This window comes from Pristiophorus japonicus, chromosome 15, assembly GCF_044704955.1.
Source record: "Pristiophorus japonicus isolate sPriJap1 chromosome 15, sPriJap1.hap1, whole genome shotgun sequence".
NCBI classification, from domain to species: domain Eukaryota; kingdom Metazoa; phylum Chordata; class Chondrichthyes; family Pristiophoridae; genus Pristiophorus; species Pristiophorus japonicus.
Genome location: NC_091991.1, coordinates 117,279,047 through 117,303,351, shown reverse-complemented (window position 1 = coordinate 117,303,351; position 24,305 = coordinate 117,279,047). Strand labels below are relative to the sequence as shown.

Sequence of the window (24,305 nt, the reverse complement as noted above, 5' to 3'; positions counted from 1 at the left end):
CATCAGGTCCAGGGGATTTATTGGCTTTCAGTTCCATTAATTTCTCCAGTACTATTTTTTTACTAACACTAATTTCTTTCAGTTCCTCATTCTCGCCAGACCCTTGATTCGTACTATTTCCAGGAGGTTTTTTGTGTCTTCTTCCATGAAGACAGACTCAAAGGGGCTGAAATTGCCCACCGCTGGAAACGGGGTGCACCTACCCTTTTTCTCGTGTTTTTATTGGCGCGGTGGATGCAGTGGCCTCTAGAAAGAAATTCCGCTCTTTGGCTTTTTTTCTTTAGCGGACCGGAAGTCGGTCATAATGGGGGTGGAAGTGCGGCGGTGAGCACCCTAGACGGACAGAAGTTGGGGACGGGCAGAGTCTCCCCAACTGTCAGTCACCAGCGTAGCGGTGATGACGTAATCACAGCGGCTCTCCCCTTCACTTAAGGGGAGTTGGCGGTATGGCCGAAACCGGGGGCATAATTGTCGGCCCGACATGGCAGAGGGAGGAGTGGGTCACTGCCAGGATGTTGCAGGAGCGGAATTTTAAAATGGCGGCTATTACGCAAAAAAATCAGTGCCCATTGCACTCCGCAGCGTGGCTGCTAATTTCCAGCGGTAACAGGCCTTAAGGAAAGGGACAATTTCGGCCCTGATTACAGTATTACCCTTGTTACATGCGCCTCTAATTTCCTGATATATATTCTGCCTACATTACAACTTTTGTTTGGGGGCCTATAAGCAACTCCCACCAATGTTTTCTGCCCCTTGCAGTTTCTTAGCTCCACCCAAACTGAATCTACTTCTTTTACTTGATTTTCGGAGCTAAGATCCTTTTTCTCTATTGCCTTTAACCCATCATTATTATCAGGGCTACCCCTCCTCCTTTTCCAATTTGCCTATGTGTTCTAAAAGTTAAGGGGCCGAAGTATTTGGTTAATTGTTCTACCATTTCCTTATGCCCCATTATAATTTCTCTTGGCTCGGCCTGTAAGTGATCCACATTTACTTTTGCTAATCTTTTCCTTTTTACATACCTATAGAAGCTATTACCATCTGTTTTTATGTCTCTCGCTAGTTTACTCTCATATTCTATTTTCCCTTTCTTTATCAATTTCATGGTCCTCCTTTGCTCAATTCTAAAATCCTCCCAATCCTCAGGCTTACTGCTCTTTTTGGCAACATTATGGGGCCAATTTTTCACATTGCCGATTTTTGGTGCAGTTGTAGAGGTACGTCTGATTTTTTCGTGGCCGACTGCGCCTTAAAAAAAGTTGCAAGTTTCACCGGAATAAACTTTCATTTTTACATGGCACGGATTGTCCTAAAGCTCTGTGGGTGGAGCTTAAGGTTTGTGCCAAAAAACTGAGGTTTTCAGGGTAACAAGGGACACACTGAAGAGCTGAGGCTGGAAAGTGAAACATACACAAGACATAAGCAATTATAGAGCCCCGGTGCCATTCCTATCCTGGGCCGAACAGCTCCCCACCCCCACCCCTGGTGCCGCTCCTATCTTGCTTATGACTCGGAGTACGCTTCCACCTCGGGACCGTCCTCTCCCGTATCCGTCCAAGCAACGCTTCAGCCGTCAAACCCCCCCCCCCCAATGAAGCATTGCCTAAGGACCTCCTCGGCCAGGCAGTTTGGAGTCAGGAGGGAAAGGGGAAGGGGTAGAGTTGGGGAGGAGAAGCGGGGGGGGGGGGAGAGGGGAGGATGGGTTTGTACAGAAATACTAATGATTTCAGACAAATGTTCAGTTTAAATGTTTTTTATTTAACAAAATCTTGCAGCACTTTGGCTCAGATAGCAGCACCATTACACACTGGTGATTCCTTAACATCAATGCGTATAATCACACTTAACTTCAATCAACTTAAACTTTAACTGTCACCAAGGTGATGCCCACCATTGATGTATGACCTGCACACCCAGCAGTGTGTCAGCCTTGTAAATAACACCAACGTTCTTTCAGGCAAAGCGATCATTGATGAGCTCCTGACATAAGGCTCTTGCAGCTATCGTGCCACCATGGGCCCTTTCATGCGGTCTACAGGGGGGCGGGGGCATGACTTCAGCATCAGCCTGATTGTGTGGCCCGATGTCAGCATCCACCTCCTTGTCCTCCTCTTCCTCTCTCTGGTGAGGTGGACTCAGACTCATCAGGCAATTCTTGTCCCCTCCTGATAGCCAAGTTGTGCAGCATGGAGCAGACCACCACGAATTGAGCTACCTGCTCAGGGTGGTATTGGAGCTCGCCTCCTAAGTGGTCCAGGCATCTGAAGCGCTGCTTCAGCACTCCAATAGTTTTCTCAACGATATTGCGAGTTGCTCTGTGGCTCTCGTTGTATCGCCTCTCAGCCTCGGTGTGGGCATCACGCAGGGGGGTCATCAGCCAGGTGGTGAGGCCATATCCTTTGTCCCCAAGCATCCAGTATTGACCTTGTGGCTCATTGTTAAACAAGTCAGATACAGTGCTCTCACCAGAATGTACGCATCATGGATGCTGCCCAGAAATTGAGCATTCACAGCCAGTATAATTTGCTGGTGGTCAACAACCAGCTGGACATTCAGGGAGTGGAATCCCTTGCAGTTCCTGAAAACCTCAGCATCGTGAAAAGGTGCCCGCATCGTGCTATGTGCGTACAGTCTATTGCTTCCTGCACCTTGGGAAAGTTTGAAATTCTGGAGAAAACTAGAGCCCTCTCACTCTGTGCCTCCCTGGTCATAGTGAAGCTGATCAAGTCCCTCCTGCATGCATACAGGGCTTCAGTGATCTGTCTAAGGCAGCGATGTGTGGCATGCTGAGAAAGTCTGCAAATGTCGGCAGCTGTGGCCTGATAAGAACCCGAGGCATAGAACGACAGTGCCGCGGTGACTTTGACCTCGACAGACAGTGCAGTACTGATGGTGCTGGCAGGCTGGAGATCTGCCCTTATCAGCTGGCATACCTCAGTGATAAACTCTTTGTGGAAGCGCAGTCTCTGAAGGCAGGTGGTGTCGGGCAAGTCGAGGTAAGAATAATTCTCCTTGTACTTGCGGGGGTTGTAACGTCTGGTCCTCCTCATCTGTCTGTCACTTTATTCATTGGGTACATAATGCAGTGCAGCGTTCTTTCAGCGATGTCGATTCTGCTGCATGTACTTGGTCACCAAGTGAGGGTGAGAAAGCACAGGCTCCATTACAGTAGTTCTCTGTTTTCTACTGATTGCACACAAACAAGGAATGTCCCGACGAACACACCTCTTCAGTTCCATTCGGTCACAGTGTGGTCAAGATCTTTCTACAGATGTTCACATCAACTCCAACGACCTGCAGAGTACATCCGAACTCCACCGAGGTTGAAACCCAGCAGCCTTTTAAAGGACGCGACATGTGATCTACAACATGACGTCCAAAACGCTGTGATATGTTCCGGTTAGTTCCCTTTTTGTGGGTGTTTTTTTGAGCGAGCGATATTGTGGGCGATATGTGTGTGAGGTGGTGAAATTGACGATGGGCAATCTCCATGGCCGCTAGTTTGCGTAAATATTTACGACAAAAACCAGTCGCCGGGCGTTAATATTGAATCTCGGTGTTAATTCCGTGCGGAAAGTAATGCTGGCCGATATTACGGGCTTTGAAGTCGCCCATCCTGTTAATTCCGCCCCAAAAAAGTGGGCGGACGTTAATATTTTTTTCGGCGTTAAGCACATGGGGAAAGTAACGCTCGGCGCTAAGTTTTCAAAACAACCCGCCAGTTTCCATTTTGTGCCAAAATAGGCGATATCTGGGTGTTATACATAATTTCAGCGGTAAAATGGGCATTAAGTGGGCTTTAAGCAGGCAAAAAAAGTGGAGGTTCTAGCCCCTGAAGTTACAGCTATTCGACTTTAGGAGCATCATGATTACAGACCAAACTGAGGAATGACTATGGTCAACAGAACACAGCAAGAGATAAGCGTCATGGTGATTCAGTGGCCTCCCGTTGAGGTTTCAACGACTAGACTGTCAATATCGCCTTGTTAATGTGTCTTTCTTTGTACTGCAAGGAAACTACTTCATAAAATCTGTTCTGATTTATCACAAAAGACCTGTACCCAGTGTGCCTTGTTGTGGTGATGGACATAAGTCTATTCTGAGAGATGTAATTAATCTGACACATCGAATAACCCTCATAGCACATAAAGCATGTTGCGATGGCCTGATGACCGTACCCATTATACAGTGCAGTCATATGTGGATGGAAAGATATTCCTGATGAAGCAGATGACCTGAGGGACAAGGCACCACACATGACCATTAAAGGCGCTATATAAATAAAAATTATTATTATTTTAGGGATGAGAAATCAGAAACTCACTAAAAGAGGGTCAACAATGTGAGTGTATTTACAAGTGCACAATAACAAAGGTTACATAACATTATTATATTTACAAACATTTACACCACCAACACCCATCCCTCTACCCGGCACCACCACCTCTCTCCGCCCCCCTCTTGAAGCAATGCCCAAGCTCCTCTTCCTCGCCCCGCCTACACCATGGCGTGCCGCTCCCCTGCCTCTCTCTTTCTCTGGTTGATGAGGTTGTGCAGGAGGTCAGCAGGATGTTGCAGACATGTGCATCTTGGTGAGGAATCAGCGGGCACGGCTGAAGGCGTCGGGATCTCCTGCTCCTCCAGACTTGGCTATCTTGGTGGTGTGGGCTCGGGGGCTTGAACTGCGCATCCAGAAGCCATCTCTTGCCTCATCACCTCAACGGTCTCGGTTGTGTGCTCCAACACGGTGATGAGCTGGTTCATCTTGTCATCATGCTGCTGGGTGAAGGTGGTCATGCTGGCAGCTATCCCAGTCATGGTCTGGAGCATATCGCAACCTATCTGCACGCTTGTCCGTGATAGCTGGACCATCTCCTGAATTGCAGAGTGCCATGGTGAATCTTCAGATGGGTGCTCGCTCCTGGTGGGTTCTGGCGCCATGCTTGCCTTCGCGCCACGGCCTCTGCACTTGGTTGAGCTTGCCAGTGTGGAGTCCGTTCCAAACCCCAGGAACTCAGAGGCTGACGCCGGTTCTGCTCGCATGGCAGGAGGCTGCTGTCATCCTGTTCCTGCTCCTGGAGCTCAAGGGGCTCAAAGACGGGCCCTTCTCCCTCCGCTCTCTCCTCTTTGTGGCTCAGGGTGATGGAGGTGGGAGCTGTGAAAATGGGTGATCTGGGGAGGGGGAGGCAGGGTGGAAGAGGAATCCACTGTCTTGGGCTGGGGTCGACATCGGCGTGGAAAACGTTGGGGTCTAACGGCTTCTCTGAAGGCCAGAGATCGGTGGTGTGCCTTGATCCATGCTGTCCGAGTCACCATCTGCAAGTGGAGGACCACATTTCAGTCTGTGGGGGGGTGGGGGAAGGGGGGGTGGTGCTGGTCAAGCTGAGATGTCAGCTGTGCCATCTCACATTCTGCCACCAAGGAGTTCCATCTCTACATGGGCATAACAATAATGGCCAACAAAGTGTGCGGTAAACCGCGAGTGCCTTAACATTGCATGTCCTTTCATGCCATGTGCGTCGCTCACACCAGAGATTAGTATAACTTTATACAATCCAACTGTGGCATTGGATCTGCATCAACATTTGTGCTTGCACGGCGGTGGACACCTACTAATGCCAATGCACGCTCCTCCAGCCTGGTCAGTTCGACCACCTCTGCTGCTCCCCCTCCCGTCACTCTCAGGCTTGCTGCCTTGGATGTGCTTTTTTCTTCTGCACAAAGAAACGGTGCAGCCTTTAGCCCCTTTGCTGATGCCCCCCTGCTCCCCACCCCCCCCCACACACACACACACATCTGGCGCACAATGCTTTTGGCCTTGGAGAGGAGGGGGGCGAATAAATTTGTACTCACTCTAGCTGACACCAGCAACTCATTCCAACGTTTCTGACATTAGTCCCCATCCCTCTCAATATTGCCCATGGCGCTCACAATCTCATCGATCTCCCTCCCAATGCGTCGGTATTGGGATGGTGGAGGCTTGCCAGGAATATCCTGGGTGAGGTCTTTGTACCTGCGCTCCACCTCCGTCACGAGCTCCTCCAATTCCTGCTCATTAAACCATGGAGCTCTGGACCTGGTTTTGCCAGTCTTCATTGCTGATTTCTGGCCACTCATCGTCAATGATGAAACGAATGGCTGCTCAACAGTTTGTGTGTCTCAATTTCTCCGACTTCCCCCTCTGCAACTCAGACTAGCCTCTCTACTACTTCCAACTCTGTCCTCTCCAACTTCCAACTCTGTCCTCTCCAACTTCCAACTCTGTCCTCTCCAACCTCCAACTGTCTCCTCTCCAACCTCCAACCTCCAACTCTGTCCTCTCCAACCTCCAACTCTCTCCTCTCCAACCTCCAACCTCCAACTCTGTCCTCTCCAACCTCCAACTCTCTCCTCTCCAACCTCCAACTCTGTCCTCTCCAATCTCCAACTCTCTCCTCTTCAACCTCCAACTCTCTCCTCTCCAACCTCCAACGCTCTCCTCTCCAACCTCCAACTCTCTCCTCTCCAACCTCCAACTCTCTCCTCTCCAACCTCCAACTCTCTCCTCTCCAACCTCCAACTCTCTCCACTCCAACCTCCAACTCTGTCCTCTCCAACCTCCAACTCTCTCCTCTCCAACCTCCAACCTCCAACTCTGTCCTCTCCAACCTCCAACTCTCTCCAACCTCCAACCTCCAACTCTGTCCTCTCCAATCTCCAACTCTCTCCTCTCCAACCTCCAACTCTCTCCTCTCCAACCTCCAACTCTCTCCTCTCCAACCTCCAACTCTGTCCTCTCCAACCTCCAACTCTCTCCTCTCCAACCTCCAACTCTGTCCTCTCCAACCTCCAACTCTGTCCTCTCCAACCTCCAACTCTCTCCTCTCCAACTTCCAACTCTCTCCTCTCCAACCTCCAACTCTCTCCTCTCCAACCTCCAACTCTCTCCTCTCCAACCTCAAACTCTCTCCAACCTCCAACTCTCTCCTCTCCAACTTCCAACTATGTCCTCTCCAACGCCCAACTCTCTCCTCTCCGCTCACAAACTCACAGGTGAAATAAAGTGGTGTGCCTTTATGTGCATGCGCAGTACAGCAATCAGCCTCAAATGGCCACGAGATGGCGACACGTCGGAAGACAAAAACTACAAAAAAAAGTCGTGAAGTCTCGCGCATGCGCTTTGGAGCCCCTACGAAAATCCCCAAGCGGAGAGGCCTCCAACTGCCGCACATTGATGACACCAGCCGCTAACTCCTGCTCCCGCCGGCAACTGCTGATGCTGCCGCCCACACAACAGAGCTGAAAGTGGCTCCCGATGGGACCCGGCAGCAGCGGGTGGCAAAAAGGTAGGTGCCGCCCGGGGGCTGCCGAAAAATGGGCAGCGACCAAATTTGGCCTCTAAGTATCCTGCAATATTTAGTTCCCAACCATGGTTATTTTACAACCACGTCTCCTAACATAGTATCATAACAGGGATGCTCTTCTTGTAGGTGATTAAAGTTAAGTATTTCTGTGCCATATGGATTATTTGTTGGATTCTTTCTTGCGGATCGTAGCACACATTGGGTTAAACTGGTTACTGCTAGCTGCTTTTGCAGGCTACAAAAAATACACATCGCAGAGTGGCTAATATACACACCCTAGGCCAAGGCAGAGGCAAGGCACAGTTCAGGAAGTTCTTGCTGTCCACCTGTAGATTGTTGCCATTGCCCTTGGATGGGGTTCTGTCCTTCAACATGTCTGCAGCTGATCAATGGGCCAAGCCAATCAATTCAATGCAAGCATTTTATGGGGCTGTTTACACATGTCTGGTTGGTAAATGTTGTGAATGGCTGATCAACTAATCTTCTTATGAGAAGTACAGCTTTTAATGCCCTTTGTTCTAGGATATCTTTAAAGGGATTTGGAGATATATCGTGGGTAGTCGTGAGGAGACAGCTGGCCAAAGCCAGACAGAGGACTCTGTGGTGGCAGATAGCCATGTAAGAAGTAAATGACCATGTTTTAAGAGTTAGTTTAATGTTGAGGGTCAGCGCAGAATGACATTTGAGATTAGTGAATGTTTGTAATTGGTAAATATTTCATTTAGACTGAGTACTGTTCATTAACCTGTGTAGTGGTAAACAAATGTGTCTATTTGTTAATAGTATGAGCTATGGTCCAATCGATTCTTCTGCTTACCAAAGACAAGGAGATTCTGTTGCAGTACATGCTATAGAATCATAGAAATTTATGGCACAGAAGGAGGCTATTTGTCCCATTGTGCCTGTGCTAGCTGAAAAAAGAGCTATCCAACCTAATCCTACTATCCAGCTCTTGGTCCGTAGCCCTGTAGGTTACGGCAAGTGCACATTGAAGTACTTTTTAAATGTGATGAGGGTTTCTGCCTCTGCCACTCTTTCATGCAGTGAGTTGCAGACCCCCCTCCACCCTCTGGGTGAAAAACATTCTCCTCAACTCCCCTCTAATCCTTCGACCAATTACTTTAAATCTATGCCCCCTGGTTATTGACCCCTCTGCTGAGGAAAATAGACCCTTCCAAGCGATCTAGGCCTCTCATGATTTTATACACCTGAATTAAGTCTCCCATCAGCCTCCTCTGTTCCAAAGAAAACAACCACAGCCGATCCAATTTTTCCTCATAACTAAAATTCTCCAGCCCTGGCAACATCCTCATAAATCTCCTCTGTACCCTCTCTAATGCAATCACATCTTTCCTGTAATGTGGTGACCAGAATTGTATGCGGTACTCTAGGTGTGGCCTAACTAGTCTATTATATAGTTCAAGCATAACCTCCCTGCTCTTATATTCTAAGTCTCAGCTAATAAAGGAAAGTATCTCATATACCTTCTTAACCACCTTATCTATCTGTCCTGCTTCCTACAAGGATCTGTGGACATACAGTCTAAGGACCCTCTGTTCATCTACACTTCTCAGTGTCCTACCATTTATTGTGCATTTCCTTGCCATGTTAGCCCTTCCCAAATGCATTAACTCACAATTCTCCGGATTGAATTCCATTTGCCATTTTTCTGCCCAGTTCATTGATATCTTCCTGCAGTCTAAAGCTTTCTTCCTCACTATCAACCACACGGCCAATTTTTGTATCATCTGCAAACTTAATCATGCCCCCTACATTAAAGTCTAAGTCATTGATATATGCCACAAAAAGTAAGGGACCTAGTACTGAATCCTGCAGAACCCACTGGAAAAAGCATTCCAATCACAAAAACATCCGGCGACCCTTTGCTTCCTCCCACTGAGCCAATTTTGGATCCAACTTGCCACTTCCCCTCGGATCCCATGGGAATTTACCTTTTTGACCTGTCTGCATGTGGGACCTTGTCAAAAGCTTTGAGAAAATCCATGTGGACTAAATCAAATGCACTACCCACATCAACCCTGTTTATTACCTTCTCAAAAAATTCAATCCTGTTAGTCAGACACGATCTTCCCTTAACAAATCCACGCTGATTGTCCTTGATTAATCCATGCCTTTCTAAATGATAATTAATCTGGTCATTCAGAATTTGTTCCAATAATTTTCCCACCATTGAAATTAGATTGACTGGCCTGTAATTGCAAAGTGCTTCAGTACAGAGGGGCCTGGGGATCCTTGTGCATGAAACACAAAAAGTTAGTATGCAGGTACAGCAAGTAATCAGGATGGCAAATGGAATGTTGGCCTTTATTTCAAGGGGAATACAGTATAAAAGCAGAGAAGCCCTGTTACAACTGTACAGGGTATTGGTGAGGCCACACCTGGAGCACTGCGTGTGGTTTTGCTCTCCATGCTTAAGGAAGGATATACTTGCATTGGAGGCTGTTCAGAGAAGGTTCACTAGGTTGATTCTGGAAATGAGGGAGTTAACTTATGAAGATAGGATGAGTAGGTTGGGACTATACTCATTGGAGTTCAGAAGAATGAGAGGTGATCTTATCGAAACATATAAGATAATGAGAGGGCTCGATAATTTGGATGCAGTGGGTATATTTCCACTCACAGGGGAAACTAAAACTAGGAGGCATAGTCTCAGAATAAGGGGCTGCCCATTTAAAACTGAGAAGAGGAGAAATTTCTTCTCTCAGAGGACTGTGGAATTCTCTGCCCCAGAGAGCTGTGGAGGCTGGATCATTGAATATATTTAAGGCAGAGATAGACAGATTTTTGAGCAATCAGGGAATAAAGGATTATGGGGAGCGGCCAGGGAAGTGGAGCTGAGTCCATGAACAAATCAGCCATGTTCTTATTAAATGGCAGAGCAGGCTCGAGGGGTCAAATGGCCTACTCCTGCTCCTATTTCCTGTGTTCTTGTGATCTTGTACACAGTCTATCCCTTTCTCTCTTTTTAAACAATGGTACAGTATTAGTAGTCCTCCAGTCTTCCGGCACGATGGTCAGAGCCTCCACTATTTCCTCCCATGCTTCTCTTAACAGCCTGTGATACATTTCATCTGAGCCTGGTGATTTATCTACTTTCAAAGATGCTAAATCCCTTAATATTTCCTCTCTCACTGTTTATCTCATTTAATATGTCATGCTCCTCCTCCTTAACAACAATGTCTGCAGCCTCCCTCTCTTTTGTGAAGAAAGACACAAAGCACTATACACACACATCTTCTGCCTCAACATACAGGTTACCTTTTCTGTCTCAAATAGGCCCTACTCTTTCTTTAGTTAATCTCTTGCTCTTTATAGATAGAACAGGTGGACATGACATTGGACGATGAGAAAGTACATTAAAAATAAAAAGAGGGGATATATTAAATAAACTACTCAAACTCAGAGGATAAAACCCCTGTTCAGATGGATTTCATCCACGCATTTTAAAAGAAGCTAGAGGAGAGATAGGAGAAGCCTTACTACACTTATTTAATAATTCATTCAAAAATGGTGCAGTACCAGGGGACTGGCAGACAGGTAATGGAAACCTATATTTAAGAAGGGGGATAGAACATGTCCAGGGAATTATAAACCAGTCAGCTTAACATCGGTGGTAGGAAAAATAATGGAATCCTTACTAAAGGAGAAAATAGAAGAACATCTGGAAACCAAAAATAGAATAATCAATAGTCAGCATGGATTTCAAAAGGGAAAGTATTGCTTGACCAACTTCATTGAATTTTTTGAAGAGGTAACAGAGAGAGTAGACAATGGTAATGCGGTAGATGTCATTTATCTAGATTTTCAAAAGGCCTTTGATAAGGCTTTGATAATAGACTGATGAACAAGGTCAAAGAATGCGGAGTCAGGGGTCAAGTAGCAGAATGGATAGCTAGCTGGCTTCAAGACAGAAAGCAGAGATGGGAGTAAAGAATAGCTATTCACAGTGGCAGAAGGTGGATAGTGGTGCTCTACAAGGATTAGTGCTGGGACCACTGTTGTTCACAATTTATATTAACAATTTAGACTTTGGAATTGAAATTTGCGGATGGCATCAAATTAGGGGGGTGGGGGTGATAGTCAATACTGAGGAGGACTGTGACAAATTACAGGAGGACATTAATAAACTTGCAGAATGGGCGTATGATTGGCAAATGAAGTACAATACAGATAAATGTGAGGTATTATATTTTGGTAGGAAGAATAGGGAGGTCACTTATTACTTGGAGGATGAGAGTCTAGGTGGGATACAGGAACAAAAGGATCTTGGAGTACAAATACACAAATCGCTAAAAGTTGCGACACAGGTTAGCAAGGCCATAAAAAAGCAAACCAAGCATGAGGGTTTATTTCTAGAGGTATAGCATTGAAATGTAGGGATGTTATACTAAACCTATATTGAACCTTGGTTAGTCCACACTTGGAGTACTGAGTACAGTTCTGGCTGCCATATTATAAAAAGGATATAGAGACACTGGGGAGGGTGCAGAGAAGATTTACAAAGATGATACCAGATATGCGAGGGTATACATATCAGGAAAGGATGAACAGGCTGGGTCACTTTTCTCTTAAAAAACGAAGGCTGAGGGGTGACCTAATAGAGGTCTTTAAAATTATGAAATGTTTTGATAGAGTGGATGCAGAAAGAATGTTTCCACTTGTGGGGAAGAGCATAACTGCATAACTAGAAGCCATTACCAAGAAATCCAATAGGGAATTCAGAAGAAATTTATTTACCCAAAGAGTGGTGAGAATGTGGAACTCGCTACCACAGGGGGTGGTTGAAGCGAATAGTATAGATGCATTTAAAGGGAGACTAGGCAAGCATATGAGGGAAAAGGGAAAAGAGGGTTATGCAGATAGATTTAGATGAGAAAAGACGAGAGGCGGATCGAGTGGAGCATAAATGTCGGCATGGACTGGTTGGGCCGAATGGCCTGTTTCTGTGCTGAATATCTTATGTAATCCTATGTAATCAAACATCTTTGAATTTTCCTTGATTTTACCCGCCATTTTCTTTCCATGCCCTCTCTTTGCTTTCCCAATTTCCTTTTTAATTTCACTTCTGTACTTTCTATAATACTCTAGGCTTTCTGCAGTATTTAGCTCACGGTATCTGACATAAGCTTCCCTTTTTATCCTTATCCTACCTTGTATGCCCCTTGACAATCAGGGGGCTCTAGATTTGGGAGTCCTTCCCTTTTTCTTTTTGGAACATATTTGCTCTGAACCCTCACTATCTCCTCCTTGAATGCCTTCTACTGCTCTGACACTGAGTTACCTTCATGTAGCTATTTCCAATCCACTTTTGCTAAATCACATCTCAGCTCAGTAAAATCGGCCTTTCCCCAATTGAGAATTTTTACTCCTGGTCTAGCTCTGTCCTTTTCCATAACTACGCTAAATCTAACTGAATTATGATCACTACCACCAAAATGTTCTCCCGTTGAAATCCACTCCACTTACCAAGCTTCATTCCCTAAAACGAAGTCCACAACCGCTCCCTCTCTTGTTGGGCTTACAAAGTACTTGCTCAAAAAGTTCTCCTGAATGCATTTTAAGAATTCTCCACCCTCTATACCTTTTGACTGATTCTATCCCAGTTAATATTAGGGTAGCTGACATCCCCTACTATTACTGCTCTATTGTTTTTGCACTTCTCAGAAATGTGCCTACATATTTGCTCTTTTATCCCCCTCTGACTATTTGGGAGGTCTATGTATGGTTCAGTACGCTGGGGTACAGTCACAAAGGATCTGTGTGCTTTGTAGGGGAGATGGAGTCCACCTACAGGGGTGGTCAGAGACATTGAACCCAATGGGAACATCTAGCATAAAAAAACACACAACACTCCACTTGAATCATTTGTCTATCCCATTTTTGGCTTTTGAAGCCAATGAAAATTGAAAACGATGCAAAGTTTGGCAATTACAGCCCAGTTGCATGGGCCGAGAACAACAACACAATGCATAAGCAGGGACCAGAGTCATTTCCATGTGAAACAGACCCAATCATCACCAAGTAGAACGTTTAGACTTCCTTACCACACAGGACTTCCGCAGTTTGTTCTTTTCATTTCTTCCTATCAAGCTTGTCTCATCGAACGAAGTATAATTAACTTTGAACTTTCCTGAAAGATTTCGGTACAACCTCTTTGCTGCGTTAGGAGAGGACGGAGTGACCAGCTTCTTCCCATGAGCCAGCTGGAGATCTCGCATCTGCTGAGTCATCTTGGGAGATGAGGACCTGTCAGTGCAGTAATAGGAAGGTTCTTTACTGTAGACACATTCACAGATAGAGTTACAGATCATCTCAGACGTCCCATGTTACGGAGTGGGGGCGCCTCTTAACGTCAGTTGTACTATGCTGCAGATTTACAGCTCAGTCTCGTTAGATCAGAGTTGAGAGCCTGTTCCACCACCCTTTCAGGCCTCCTATTCACCACTGGTTTGTACATTCAGTATGCCCCAACTCACAGCTCATGCTGCACATAAATTGTCACCCCCACCCATGCTGCACATCACATTGTGCCCACTGGTAACTAACAGCTGAAGTCAGGGTACAGTAGTTCATCTTCACCCATCAAAAGTAAATCACATGGTTCCAGTTGGAGTGGAGTGTAGAATGTTGCGGTGCAGGGAGTGTCGCAGTTATGTGGGGCGGACTGGTTGGGCCGGATGCTCTTTACCTTTCCGCCATTGTTCATTGTTCATAGGTTTATATGTAACCTTCAGGGCTGCTGACCGAGGGCCGTGTGGCTCTTTGTTGGCCGGCGCGGACACGATGGGCTGAAATAGCCTCCTTCTGCACTGTAGATTTCAGTTTCTAAAAATTGTGAATGCTCATTGATGTCCACAGTGTGCATGAACTACACATTATTCTGCCAAAAGACAGGACGTCCATACAACACACCAATCGGCAACACACATACCCACTCTACTACCAGTTCCTAAGTATATGAATGAAAGTGAAGGAGATGAGTTAGGGCCAGCTTCACACAAACATAGAGTTCAGTTCTGCAAATTAACTGTCAGAAAAACTTGAAACAAAGTACAGACTATGGTAAAGACAATTTCCCTAAGAATATAAGGAATAGAAACAGTAGTAGGCCATACACTCCCTTGAGCTTGCTCCACCATTCAATAAGATCATGGCTGATCTTTTACACCAACTCCACTTTCACGCACTGTCCCCATATCTCTTGATTCCCTTAGTGCCCAAGAATCTATCGATCTCAGTCTTGAATATACACATCAACTGAGCATCTACAGTCCTCTGAGGTAGAGAATTCCAAAGATTCACAAGCCTCTGAATGAAGAAAGTTCTCCTCTTATCAGTTCTAAATGGCCGACCCCTTATCCTGAGACTATGATCCCTAGTTCTAGACTCTACAGCCAGGGGAAATAGTCTTTTAGCGTCTACCGTCAAGCCCTCTAAGAATTTATTGGCATTTATTGAAGTATCTGAGAAGCAATGCTGCATCAGCCTCGCAGAACCAAGGGGTGGGCTCCTACTCTGCAGCATATGTATAGTCTGCTAATATAGTCACCCCCCACTGCCTCCCTTAGTAGTCCATTCATCTCCCTCTCACATACATGAGAGGGGTTCAATCTCACATTTATGAATTTGCTCAATGATTTCATTTAGCTGATGACACCTGCAGTCCCACCCCATCTCTTGGAGAAAAGGTCACTTTATCACCGAGCAGGACCGGAAGCAAATCTTCAGAATTCAGAAGGGAAAGGTTTAGAATTTACTGAAATAGCTCAGTGCATTCAGGAGTGCTGTGATTGTCTTTAATGGGTGTGTCTTCATTGTATCCACATTTCTACCATTACTTCAAGGTAAAGGCTCAGGGATTAGATAATTCACAAGAAGCTGGCTGCAAAAATAAACAAGAAACAAAGTTAGCCATTAACAGAAACAAATAGGTATTTATACAGTCACTGAGGTCAAACACAAAAGAGACTTACAGTTATTGACTACGTCTTGTGAGCTCACGAACTCGGATCTTGCCCCTGGAATAAGGCCTTCTAACAGCAACCACTGGGCTTTCACAATACACTAGTGAAGAAGACTGGGTGTAACAAAAAGAGTACTGTCCTTACAGATCTGGGGCTGGGTTGACTCCTGCCATCATTCATTGGATCAAAGTCTCGTCTTTCTGAGCTGCAAGGATTCCATGAGAAACATGCTTCCACATAAAACTATCTAACCCATGCTGTACCTACCCTGGGAATGTTTGATGGGACAGTGTAGAGGGAGCTTTACTCTGTATCTACCCCGTGCTGTACCTGCCCTGGGAGTGCTAGATGAGACAGTGTAGGGGAAGCTTTACCTGTATCTAACCCATGCTATACCTGCCCTGGAGAGGGTATTTGAGTATTCCCCTCATTATCCGACTCCACCGATTAGCCAGATACTGCAGACAGGACCACTGTAAACAACAAGAAATGTCCATGTCAGAAAATAAAACAAGAAACATAAATTTCTCAAAATATAATTTTGAAATAAAGAATCTACAACATATTACTCACCAACAGGGGATCTATGCTGTTTGTGTGACCTCAAGACTGGCGTCTACAGTTTCTCCAATCCATAGTTTCTCAAGACTACTTTGATATTGTTATTCAGGGTAACTAAGAAGAGTTGGCTTGGCTTCTCCCTCAAATGTTAGAACCATCTCAGCAGAATCTGAGTTAAAGTACGAATTCACTATACGGCTCAACGTCTCCACTTCCCTGCAGTATCTGAGCCGCTCTGGCCTAATCATGGCCATCAGTGCATGCTGCTGGTGCTACTCCACCAAATCCACAGGAGAGCAATGTTCTTCTTCATCATGTTAATTTGGATCCCAACTACTGCCACACTCCATAATGTGATGCCAGTAGGATTAGAGGAAGGTACAGAGTTGGGGAACATCGCATAGCAAAGAAACCTGTGGGGGCAATGATGACAGCGTAATTGCTACCATGTGGACTGTCACAAAGAATGGCTACACTGGTGTATTGGTTCCTCATTGGCCAACAGCATGTAAGTAGAGGATTGTTAGTTTAAGACCCATTCCAGGCCTTGGGTAAATAGACACCTTTGTGCCATACTAAGAGAGTATTATCCTTCAATGAGACATTAAACTATTCAAGTGGATGTCAAAATCCAACAGTGCTACTTTGAAAAGAACAACACGTTATTGTGGTCTGCTGATCAACAGTCTTTCCGCAAGCAACATCACCAAAAAATAGGTTAGTTGGCCACTAACCTCATACCACTGCTGTTTTACAAAAGAGGCTGTCCTGTTTGGCGACATAACGAAAGTAACTGAACTTCAAAGCAATTCCTATGAACTGCATTGAGACAATTCTGACATACATGATAAGGAGTTATATAAATCAATCTTTCTTTTCCCAGGGGTGCCAAGCTTATCTTATGTCATCATTGCAGTTTTCGGGAGGGTGCAGCCTGTTCTAATTCCATTGCGTAATTTAATGGTTTAATTGTTCATTGGTTGAATTGTTCATTAAAAAAAATCCCGCACAGGCATCTTCCATGTTTCAACATGTAGTTCGAGACCTGAAATATTAGGTCCCTCATTGAAACACCTGTGAACTCATCCCTTTTTGGTGTGGAAGCAAGTCATCCTCGATACAAGGAACTGCCTAAGAAGGAGAAGATGTCACGGCTATTGTCACTGAGAGTTGCAGGGAATATGTACAGCTACCAAGGATCCTGTTTACGCAACCACATCACAAAATATCAACGTTTGCCTTGAATTAATTGCCTGATGTAAATGACCACAATATGTCACACAACATTTCATCACGCAGATTCCAACACATTGTGCTGTAGAAAAAATCAATTCACTGGATTATTTCAGTTAATTTTTGCAGTACACTTACTGAAGATCTACTTGATAAGAAAATAAAAAGATTCAGGTGAAATTGTTATGCAGCATTCAAAATATTGTTACAAATTGGCAAAGATATAATGTGCAGTGTTTGTATCTGGAGAGTGTGTGCAGAGTGTGGTGTTTTGATTATTTATTGCAGAAATCAGGAGGGTGCAGCCTTTTCTAATTCCATTGCGTAATTTAATGGTTGAATTAGTCATTGGTTGCCCTTCAGTACGCTGTTTCATTATCAAGTTCCGGTTTGTAGAAAGCATGAACTTGACTATGAAAATTGAAGTTTGTCTTGAACAGTAGTAAAGAGTTGGGAAGCTGCAAAATCAGAACAGTCTTACTGAACTAGTTAGTAAAAACAGTGTGCAACAACTTGTATTTATATAGTGCCTTTAACATTGTAAAATGCTCCAAGGCACTTCACAGTAAGCATCATAAAACAAAATTAAAGCTAGGAGGGATTTGAAAATAAGGATGGGAATTTGAAAATTGAGGCATCGCTTAACCGGGAGCCAATGTAGGTCAGCGAACACAGGTGTGATGAGTAAACGGGAATGGGGTGGGTTAGGGCATGAGCAGCCGAGCTTTGGATGACCTCAAGTTTATGGAGGGTACAACGTGGGAGGCCAGCCAGGTGTGTGTTGGAATAGTCATGTCTACAAGTAACGGAGGCATGGATGAGATTTTCAGCAGCAAATGAGCTGAGGCAAGGCAGAGATGGGCGATGTTAGGAGGTAGAAATAGTCGGTTTTAGTTATGGTGCGGCTATGTGGTCGGAAGCTCATTTCAGGGTCAAATATGTCACCAAGAACAGTCTCGTTCTGCCTCAGACAGATGCCAGGGAGAGGGATGGAGTTATAGGTAAATATTTAATTTCATCTATCTATAACTTAAACTAAACTATAAGCTAAGTTAATTAAATACATAAATGTTAATTAATTAAATGATTAAAACAAGGTTGTATAGGGATGGCAGTGCAGATGGTGTGCCTCAACTGCAGCATGTGGGAGTTGTGCAGAGCATAGCAATCCTGGAAGATCACATTTGCAATAAGTGTCTGCATCTCGAGGAACTTCAGCTCAGAGTTGTTGAGCTGGAGTCCAAGGTGCAGACATTGCGAGCCATCAGGGACAGGAAGAGTTATCTGGACACTTTGATCCAATAGTCACACCCCTTAGGTACAGGTCTAGTTAGTGGTCAGAGACAGGAGGCTGCAACTCAGGCAAGTAAGGGGACCTGAGTTACAGTGCTGGAAGAGCCTCAGCCTTTGCCCTTATCCAACAGGTATGAGGTTTTTGCTGTCTGTGTGGATGAGAGCAAAGACTGCAAAGTGGTTGAGCAAACTGACCATGGCACCATGGTACAGGAGGCCATTCAAGCGTGGGGGGTGGGGGTGGGGTGAGGTATGTGAAAAGGAATGTTGTAGTGGCAAAAGACAGTATAGTCAGGGGGATAGATAGTGTTCTCTGCAGCCATGACCGGGAGATCCAAAGGCTGCGTTGTTTGCCCGGTACCAGGGTTAACCATATCTCTCATGGCTAGAGAAAAACTTGGAATGGGAGGGTGAAGATCCAGTTGTCATAGCCCATGCCTGAACCAATGATATAGGTAGAAGTGGAATGAGGTTCTGCTGAGAGAGTTTGAGGAGCTAGGGTCCAAATTCAAATGCAGAACCTCAAAGGTAATAATCTCTGGATTGTTACCGGAGCCACGTGCAAATTGGCATAGGGACAAGCAGATCGGTGAGTTAAATGCGTGGTTCAAAGAGTGGTGTGGGAGGCAGGGGTTTTGCTTCATGGGGCACTGGCACCAGTACTGGGGAAAGAGGGAGTGTACCATTGGGATGATCCGCACTTAAACCGGTAGGAACTACGGTCCTGGCAAATCGAATAACTAGGGCTGTTGATAGGGCTTTAAACTAAAAAAGGTAGGAGGGGTCAGGTGAGGGGAAATCTATAAATCGAAAGAGAAAAGTCAAGATTATGGAGCAATGTAGTGATTTGGATAAAAATAAGCAGAGTGTGACAGGAAGGGACAAAGGGGCCGAAATTGCCCCGCGCTGGGTTTGGGGTGGTCATTTCACTGATGGAGATTTATTTGCGCTGGCGCAGCATGAGCCGGCCCCGGTGCGGATTTAGGCACTTTGTGCAAAAAAAATGTTGACTGCGCTAACCTGGCATTCCCCCGGCGTCTGCCGTGCTCGCAGGATATGGGCTGCTACCGTTCTGAGCAGCATGTTCAGTGCCACCCACTGGGCCACCAGGGAGGGTGTCGGCCTGCCAGCGGCCCGGCACCCAAGAGGGGGTGCTGGTCTGCCTGTTGGTGGCCCGGCCGAATCAGCGGCTGCCATTGTCGGGCCGACTGAAAAGTCGGTGGACACAAAAAGTATGGTGGCCACCGCGCTACCAACTCCTGTTTAAGGGGGGCCAGGGCGCAACAGTCATCGCAGCTTCTCGCACCAACAAGCTGTCGGTGGCATCGCCCCACGCTGACCTTGTGTCCCGCAGGGCAATTTCCCCCGGGGCGATAAGGGGTCGGCGCGCACGGCAATGCTGTCATCACCGTGCGTGTGCCGCACCACACGCTAATCGCAGGTCGCGGCACAAACCCGGGGCAAATCCGCGCGGCTCAATGTGGCCACTGCACCCACACTCTAAAGTATTAGAGCTCCAGTAGTGCCAACCAACAGCGCTAACTGGCCCTGTGTAAAGAGACAATTTCTGCATCAGAGGGTTTAACAGTAAAAGTGTATCAGTGAATAAGGTGAAAGGAGGGTATAATGGTGAAAAGTTCAAATTAAAGGCTCTTTATCTGAATACATGAAACATTCATAACAAAGTAGACAAATTAGTGGCACAAATAGAGATAAATGGCTTTGATCTAATAGCCATTACAGATACATGGTTGCAAGATGACCAAGGTTGGGAACTAAATATTCCAGGATACTCGATGTTTTGAAAAGACATGTTTTGGAAAAGGAGAGGTGAATTACCCTGATAATGAAGGATGACATTAGAGAGAAAGGATCTTAGCTTGGAAGATCAGGAAGTAGAATCAGTATGGGTGGAGATAAGAAATAACAAAGGGCATAAAACACTGGTGGGTGTAGTTTGTGAACCCCCCAAAGAGTAGCTACACCATTGGACAGAGTATTAATCAAGTAATAGGAGCTTGTAACAAAGGTAATACAATGATCGTGGGGGACTTTAATCTTCATATAGACTGGGACAAATCAAATTGGCAATGGTAGTCTGGAGGACGCGTTCATGGAATGCATTTGAGACAGTTTCCTAGAACAATACATCATGGACCAAACAAGGGAACAGGCTCTTTTAGATCTTGTAATGAAACAGGGTTAATTAGTAATCTCATGGTAAAGGATCCCCTGGGGAAGAGTGATCATAATATGATGGAATTTCACGTTGAGTTTGAGAGTGAAATACCTAAGTCCGAAACGAGTCTTAAACTTAAACAAAGCAAATTATTTGGTATGAGGGGTGAGTTGGCTATGGTAAATTGGGGAAATAGATTAAAAGGTATGACGATAGATAAGCAATGGTAAATATTTAAAGAAATATTTCAAAGTTGTGAAAGAATATACATTCCATTTAAAAACTCCACAGGAAATGTGATCCATCCATGGCTAACTAAAGAAGTTAAGGATTGTATTAAATTAAAAGAAGAGGCTTATAATGTTGCAAAGAATAGTAGTAAGTCTGAGGATTGGGAGAGTTTCAGAAACCAGCAAAGGATGAACAAAAATTTGATAAAAAGGGAGAAAATAGAATATGAGAGAAAACTAGCAATAAATATAAAAACAGAGTGTAAGAACTTCTACAAATATGTAAAAAGGAAGAAAGTAGCAAAAGTAAGTGTGGTCACTTAGAGGCTGAGACAGGTGAATTTATAATGGGGAATAAGGAAATGGCAGAAGGGGCAAAATTGCCCCTCATCTCAGTTGGGGGTGGTAACTTTCCAGGGTCGGGACTCCCAGTGCTCGGCCCGGAAGCTCTGTCCCCAACATGGAATTGGGCCTTATGCCCCTCAAAGGAAGATGAGCGCTGTCTCTGGTGACCGCTTCCTTTGAGGGGCACTCCACGGTGTTGAATTCAGCGCAACGCGGAGTAGGCCAGTGCTACGCGGATGCTCCAAGTGGCGCTGGTGCACTACAAAGCCTCTCCCCTTCCATTAAAGGGGCAGGCCGTTGCGCACTCTGCATGGCCCTTTGGTGACCGCCACTGAGCCACCAGAGACGCATTCGGCCAGGCTAGCAGCCTGGCACCTAAAACCAAGTGCCGGGCTGTACGATTATGGCCTAGTCGACGCTAGGGCGGCCATTGTTGGGCCGGCCCTAGATTCGGCCGACAAGTAACGATGGCAACCCGGGGCCCTAAAAGCCTCCCCTTTAAATAACACACCGGGAGCGAAAGTTCTGCCCGTGGGGCAGAAAGGGGTTGGTATGGGGCAGTGAGGGGTCGGCGCGCACGGCGATGATATCACCGCCAGTTGCACGCTTGCCTGGGGCACGGTGCTACCGGGACAGCGCCCCCAAATCTCCAGGGCAATTTTCCCTGAGGCGGTAGTGCTCCCCTCCCCTGGGAAAAAACGCCATTTTGCCCTGTTAGCGCCCCCTGGAGGTGCTAACGGGGGCATAAAAAGGGGGCAATTTTACCCCCAGAGACATCACAGTAGAAGGCAAAAAAAGCATACCAAAAATAGTGGGAAACAAGGGGCTAATAAGAGTGAGGAACTTAAAGTAAATAGGCCAAGTACTGAGGCCGAGGAGAGATATTGGCCCCGAGTTCGTGACCCCTACTCATGTACGAGATGCATACGCGCCCATAGGGGCCCCACAAGTTCCGGGTTCAGGCCTACACTGCGCATGCACCTAAAACCGGGACTTGCAATCTGTCGCAACGCATCCGTAAGAAAAGGGCTTCCGCAGGCGCAGACTTGGGCGATTTGCCCAACTTCTGCCCAGCGAAAGCCCGTGAAATTCTTACGACTGATAAAAGCCGGCATAAGACATGTTTTTATCAGCATAAAAATTTTAAAGGGCAGAAAATAAATTATTTCAATAATTTAAACATTTAAAAACATGTGAAATAAGGTAAGTTTATTTTAGACCTTTTAAAATATGTACATTTATTTATTTTTAAATTAAATTTGTGTTTTAAATAATTAATTACATTCAATTGCGATGAATTTTAAATATGTGATGTTTTTTAATTTATTTTAAGTGTTTGTGTATTTTTGGGGATATTACCATTCATACTGATGGTGATTCCATATATACGGAATTCACCACAAGTATGAATGGGAATACCCATACTTTGATCGGTTGGGCAGGCCCACGTGATCCCAGGGACGCTGGCAAAGAGCCTATGTTCCTGGGATACGTGGGTGCGACGCAGGCCTGCGCGTAGAGGCCCAGGACTGCAAGTCTCTGAATCTCCATGACACCAGATAAGTTCGTAGATATTTTTCAGGTCGAAGCCTCCGACCGCAATTTCTGCACCATAATGAAAGCCACAATAGGCATGCTGAAAACACTCTTCAGATGCCTTGACGGATCTGGAGGAGCCCTTCAGTATGTATCAGACAGGGTCTCCAGAATCACTTTGTCTGCTGTGCCCTGCACAACAGAGTGCAGCAGTGAGGATTAGCGCTGCATGAGGAGCTAGGCTCTGAGTGCACAGCCTCTTCAGAGAAAGAGAAAAAGGAGGAGCAGGAGCAGGAGGAGCATCAGCTGGAAGACGAGGATGAGGAGGAGCAGGAGGAACTTGAGGTCTAGAACCCACCAGAATCCGAGCACATTGCTGCCTGGGAGGCCAAGGATAGCCTCATCATGGCCAGATTTACTTAACTTAACTTCATGTATTACACCCATATGGCTGCCACATGCTGCGCCAGGTTAGCATCACCCCACAGCAATACCATAAAGACTCCCTACAATAACCCAACCATTCTTTTCAAACTAACCACCATTGCTGGTGGTAACGTTATGTCTGACCATTCACTCCAACTCACGAAGCCACTTCCAAAAGTGCACATAAATTTGTCCATGACCGAAAAATGATGAAAATAAATATTTTTATCTGTGGCATAACAACAACAGAAACTTTACAGAAACATTTATTAAAACACCCAAGTGGCTATCTTTGTGCATCTACTTGTGTTTTATCTTTCTATTATGCATGCTTCTCCGAGGTGCTGCTTCTGTGGCTTCAGCAGAGGTAGAGTCAGCCTGCTCACTTCCCTGCTGCGACTGTAGACACTTTTGGCAGACGTCCTCTGGGTTTTGGAGCCTGTGATGGCCCCACCAAAGTCTGCTCCTCCTGCAACTGGTCAGGGGCAGACTCAGCCATTGCAATCTGAGGAGCCATCTGGGGCTCTGACTGAGGGGGTGGCAACTGGGGAGAAATGGGAGCACTTTGAGAGCAGCCCCCACTTCCATGTCCCCTCTCACCATCATCCCTCTCATGGGCCACCCACACTTCCCTGCTAGCCAGTAGCTGGAGAGCACCTTGCTGTACAGCAGTGGGGCCATAAGAACCCACATCTATGTTGACATCCCTCCTAGAGAGGAGGTCTATAAGCGTCTGCCATCTATTCTCCATTGATAGCATATGTTCCTGCGAGTGGCGCATTAACTGCTCCATGCAGATGGCCATCCTTTCCATGGAAGAGCCTACAATTGCCATCGCCTGCGACACGGTGGGGTGCTCATGTTGGAGATGGACTCCTCCATTCTCTGCACATTTGCAGACATCGCGGTTGCAAAACCTGTCAGAGTCTCCCGCACTTCTTGCTGCCCTTCCAGGATTGCCCTCTTTCTGGATCGCTCCCGAAGCTCAGTATCTGCACGCAGCTGAACAGAGCTGGGAGCGTCCTGCGCCCTCTGATGAGGAGTCTCCACTGCTGTCCCCGTCTCCGCCATCTACGCTTGCTCACTTGTGAGTTGTGAGACACCAGGTGACAACACTATCTCGTGCGGCACCCACTGAGGTGTGCGTCTCTGTGCTAGTGCTGGATGCGCTTAT

At 46.0% G+C, this 24,305-nt stretch overlaps 1 protein-coding gene across 1 annotated transcript in view; it reads right to left on the bottom strand.

Annotated features, from left to right (window-relative positions):
- The window catches only part of LOC139225844 (ankyrin repeat and fibronectin type-III domain-containing protein 1-like), a 1,527,386-nt gene that overhangs the window by 646,181 nt on the left and 856,900 nt on the right, over window positions 1-24,305 (bottom strand). Inside the window, exon 6 of the mRNA XM_070856697.1 lies at window positions 13,409-13,610. Within this exon, the coding sequence (XP_070712798.1) occupies window positions 13,409-13,610 (202 nt within the window). The remainder of the gene's footprint in view (window positions 1-13,408; window positions 13,611-24,305) is intronic.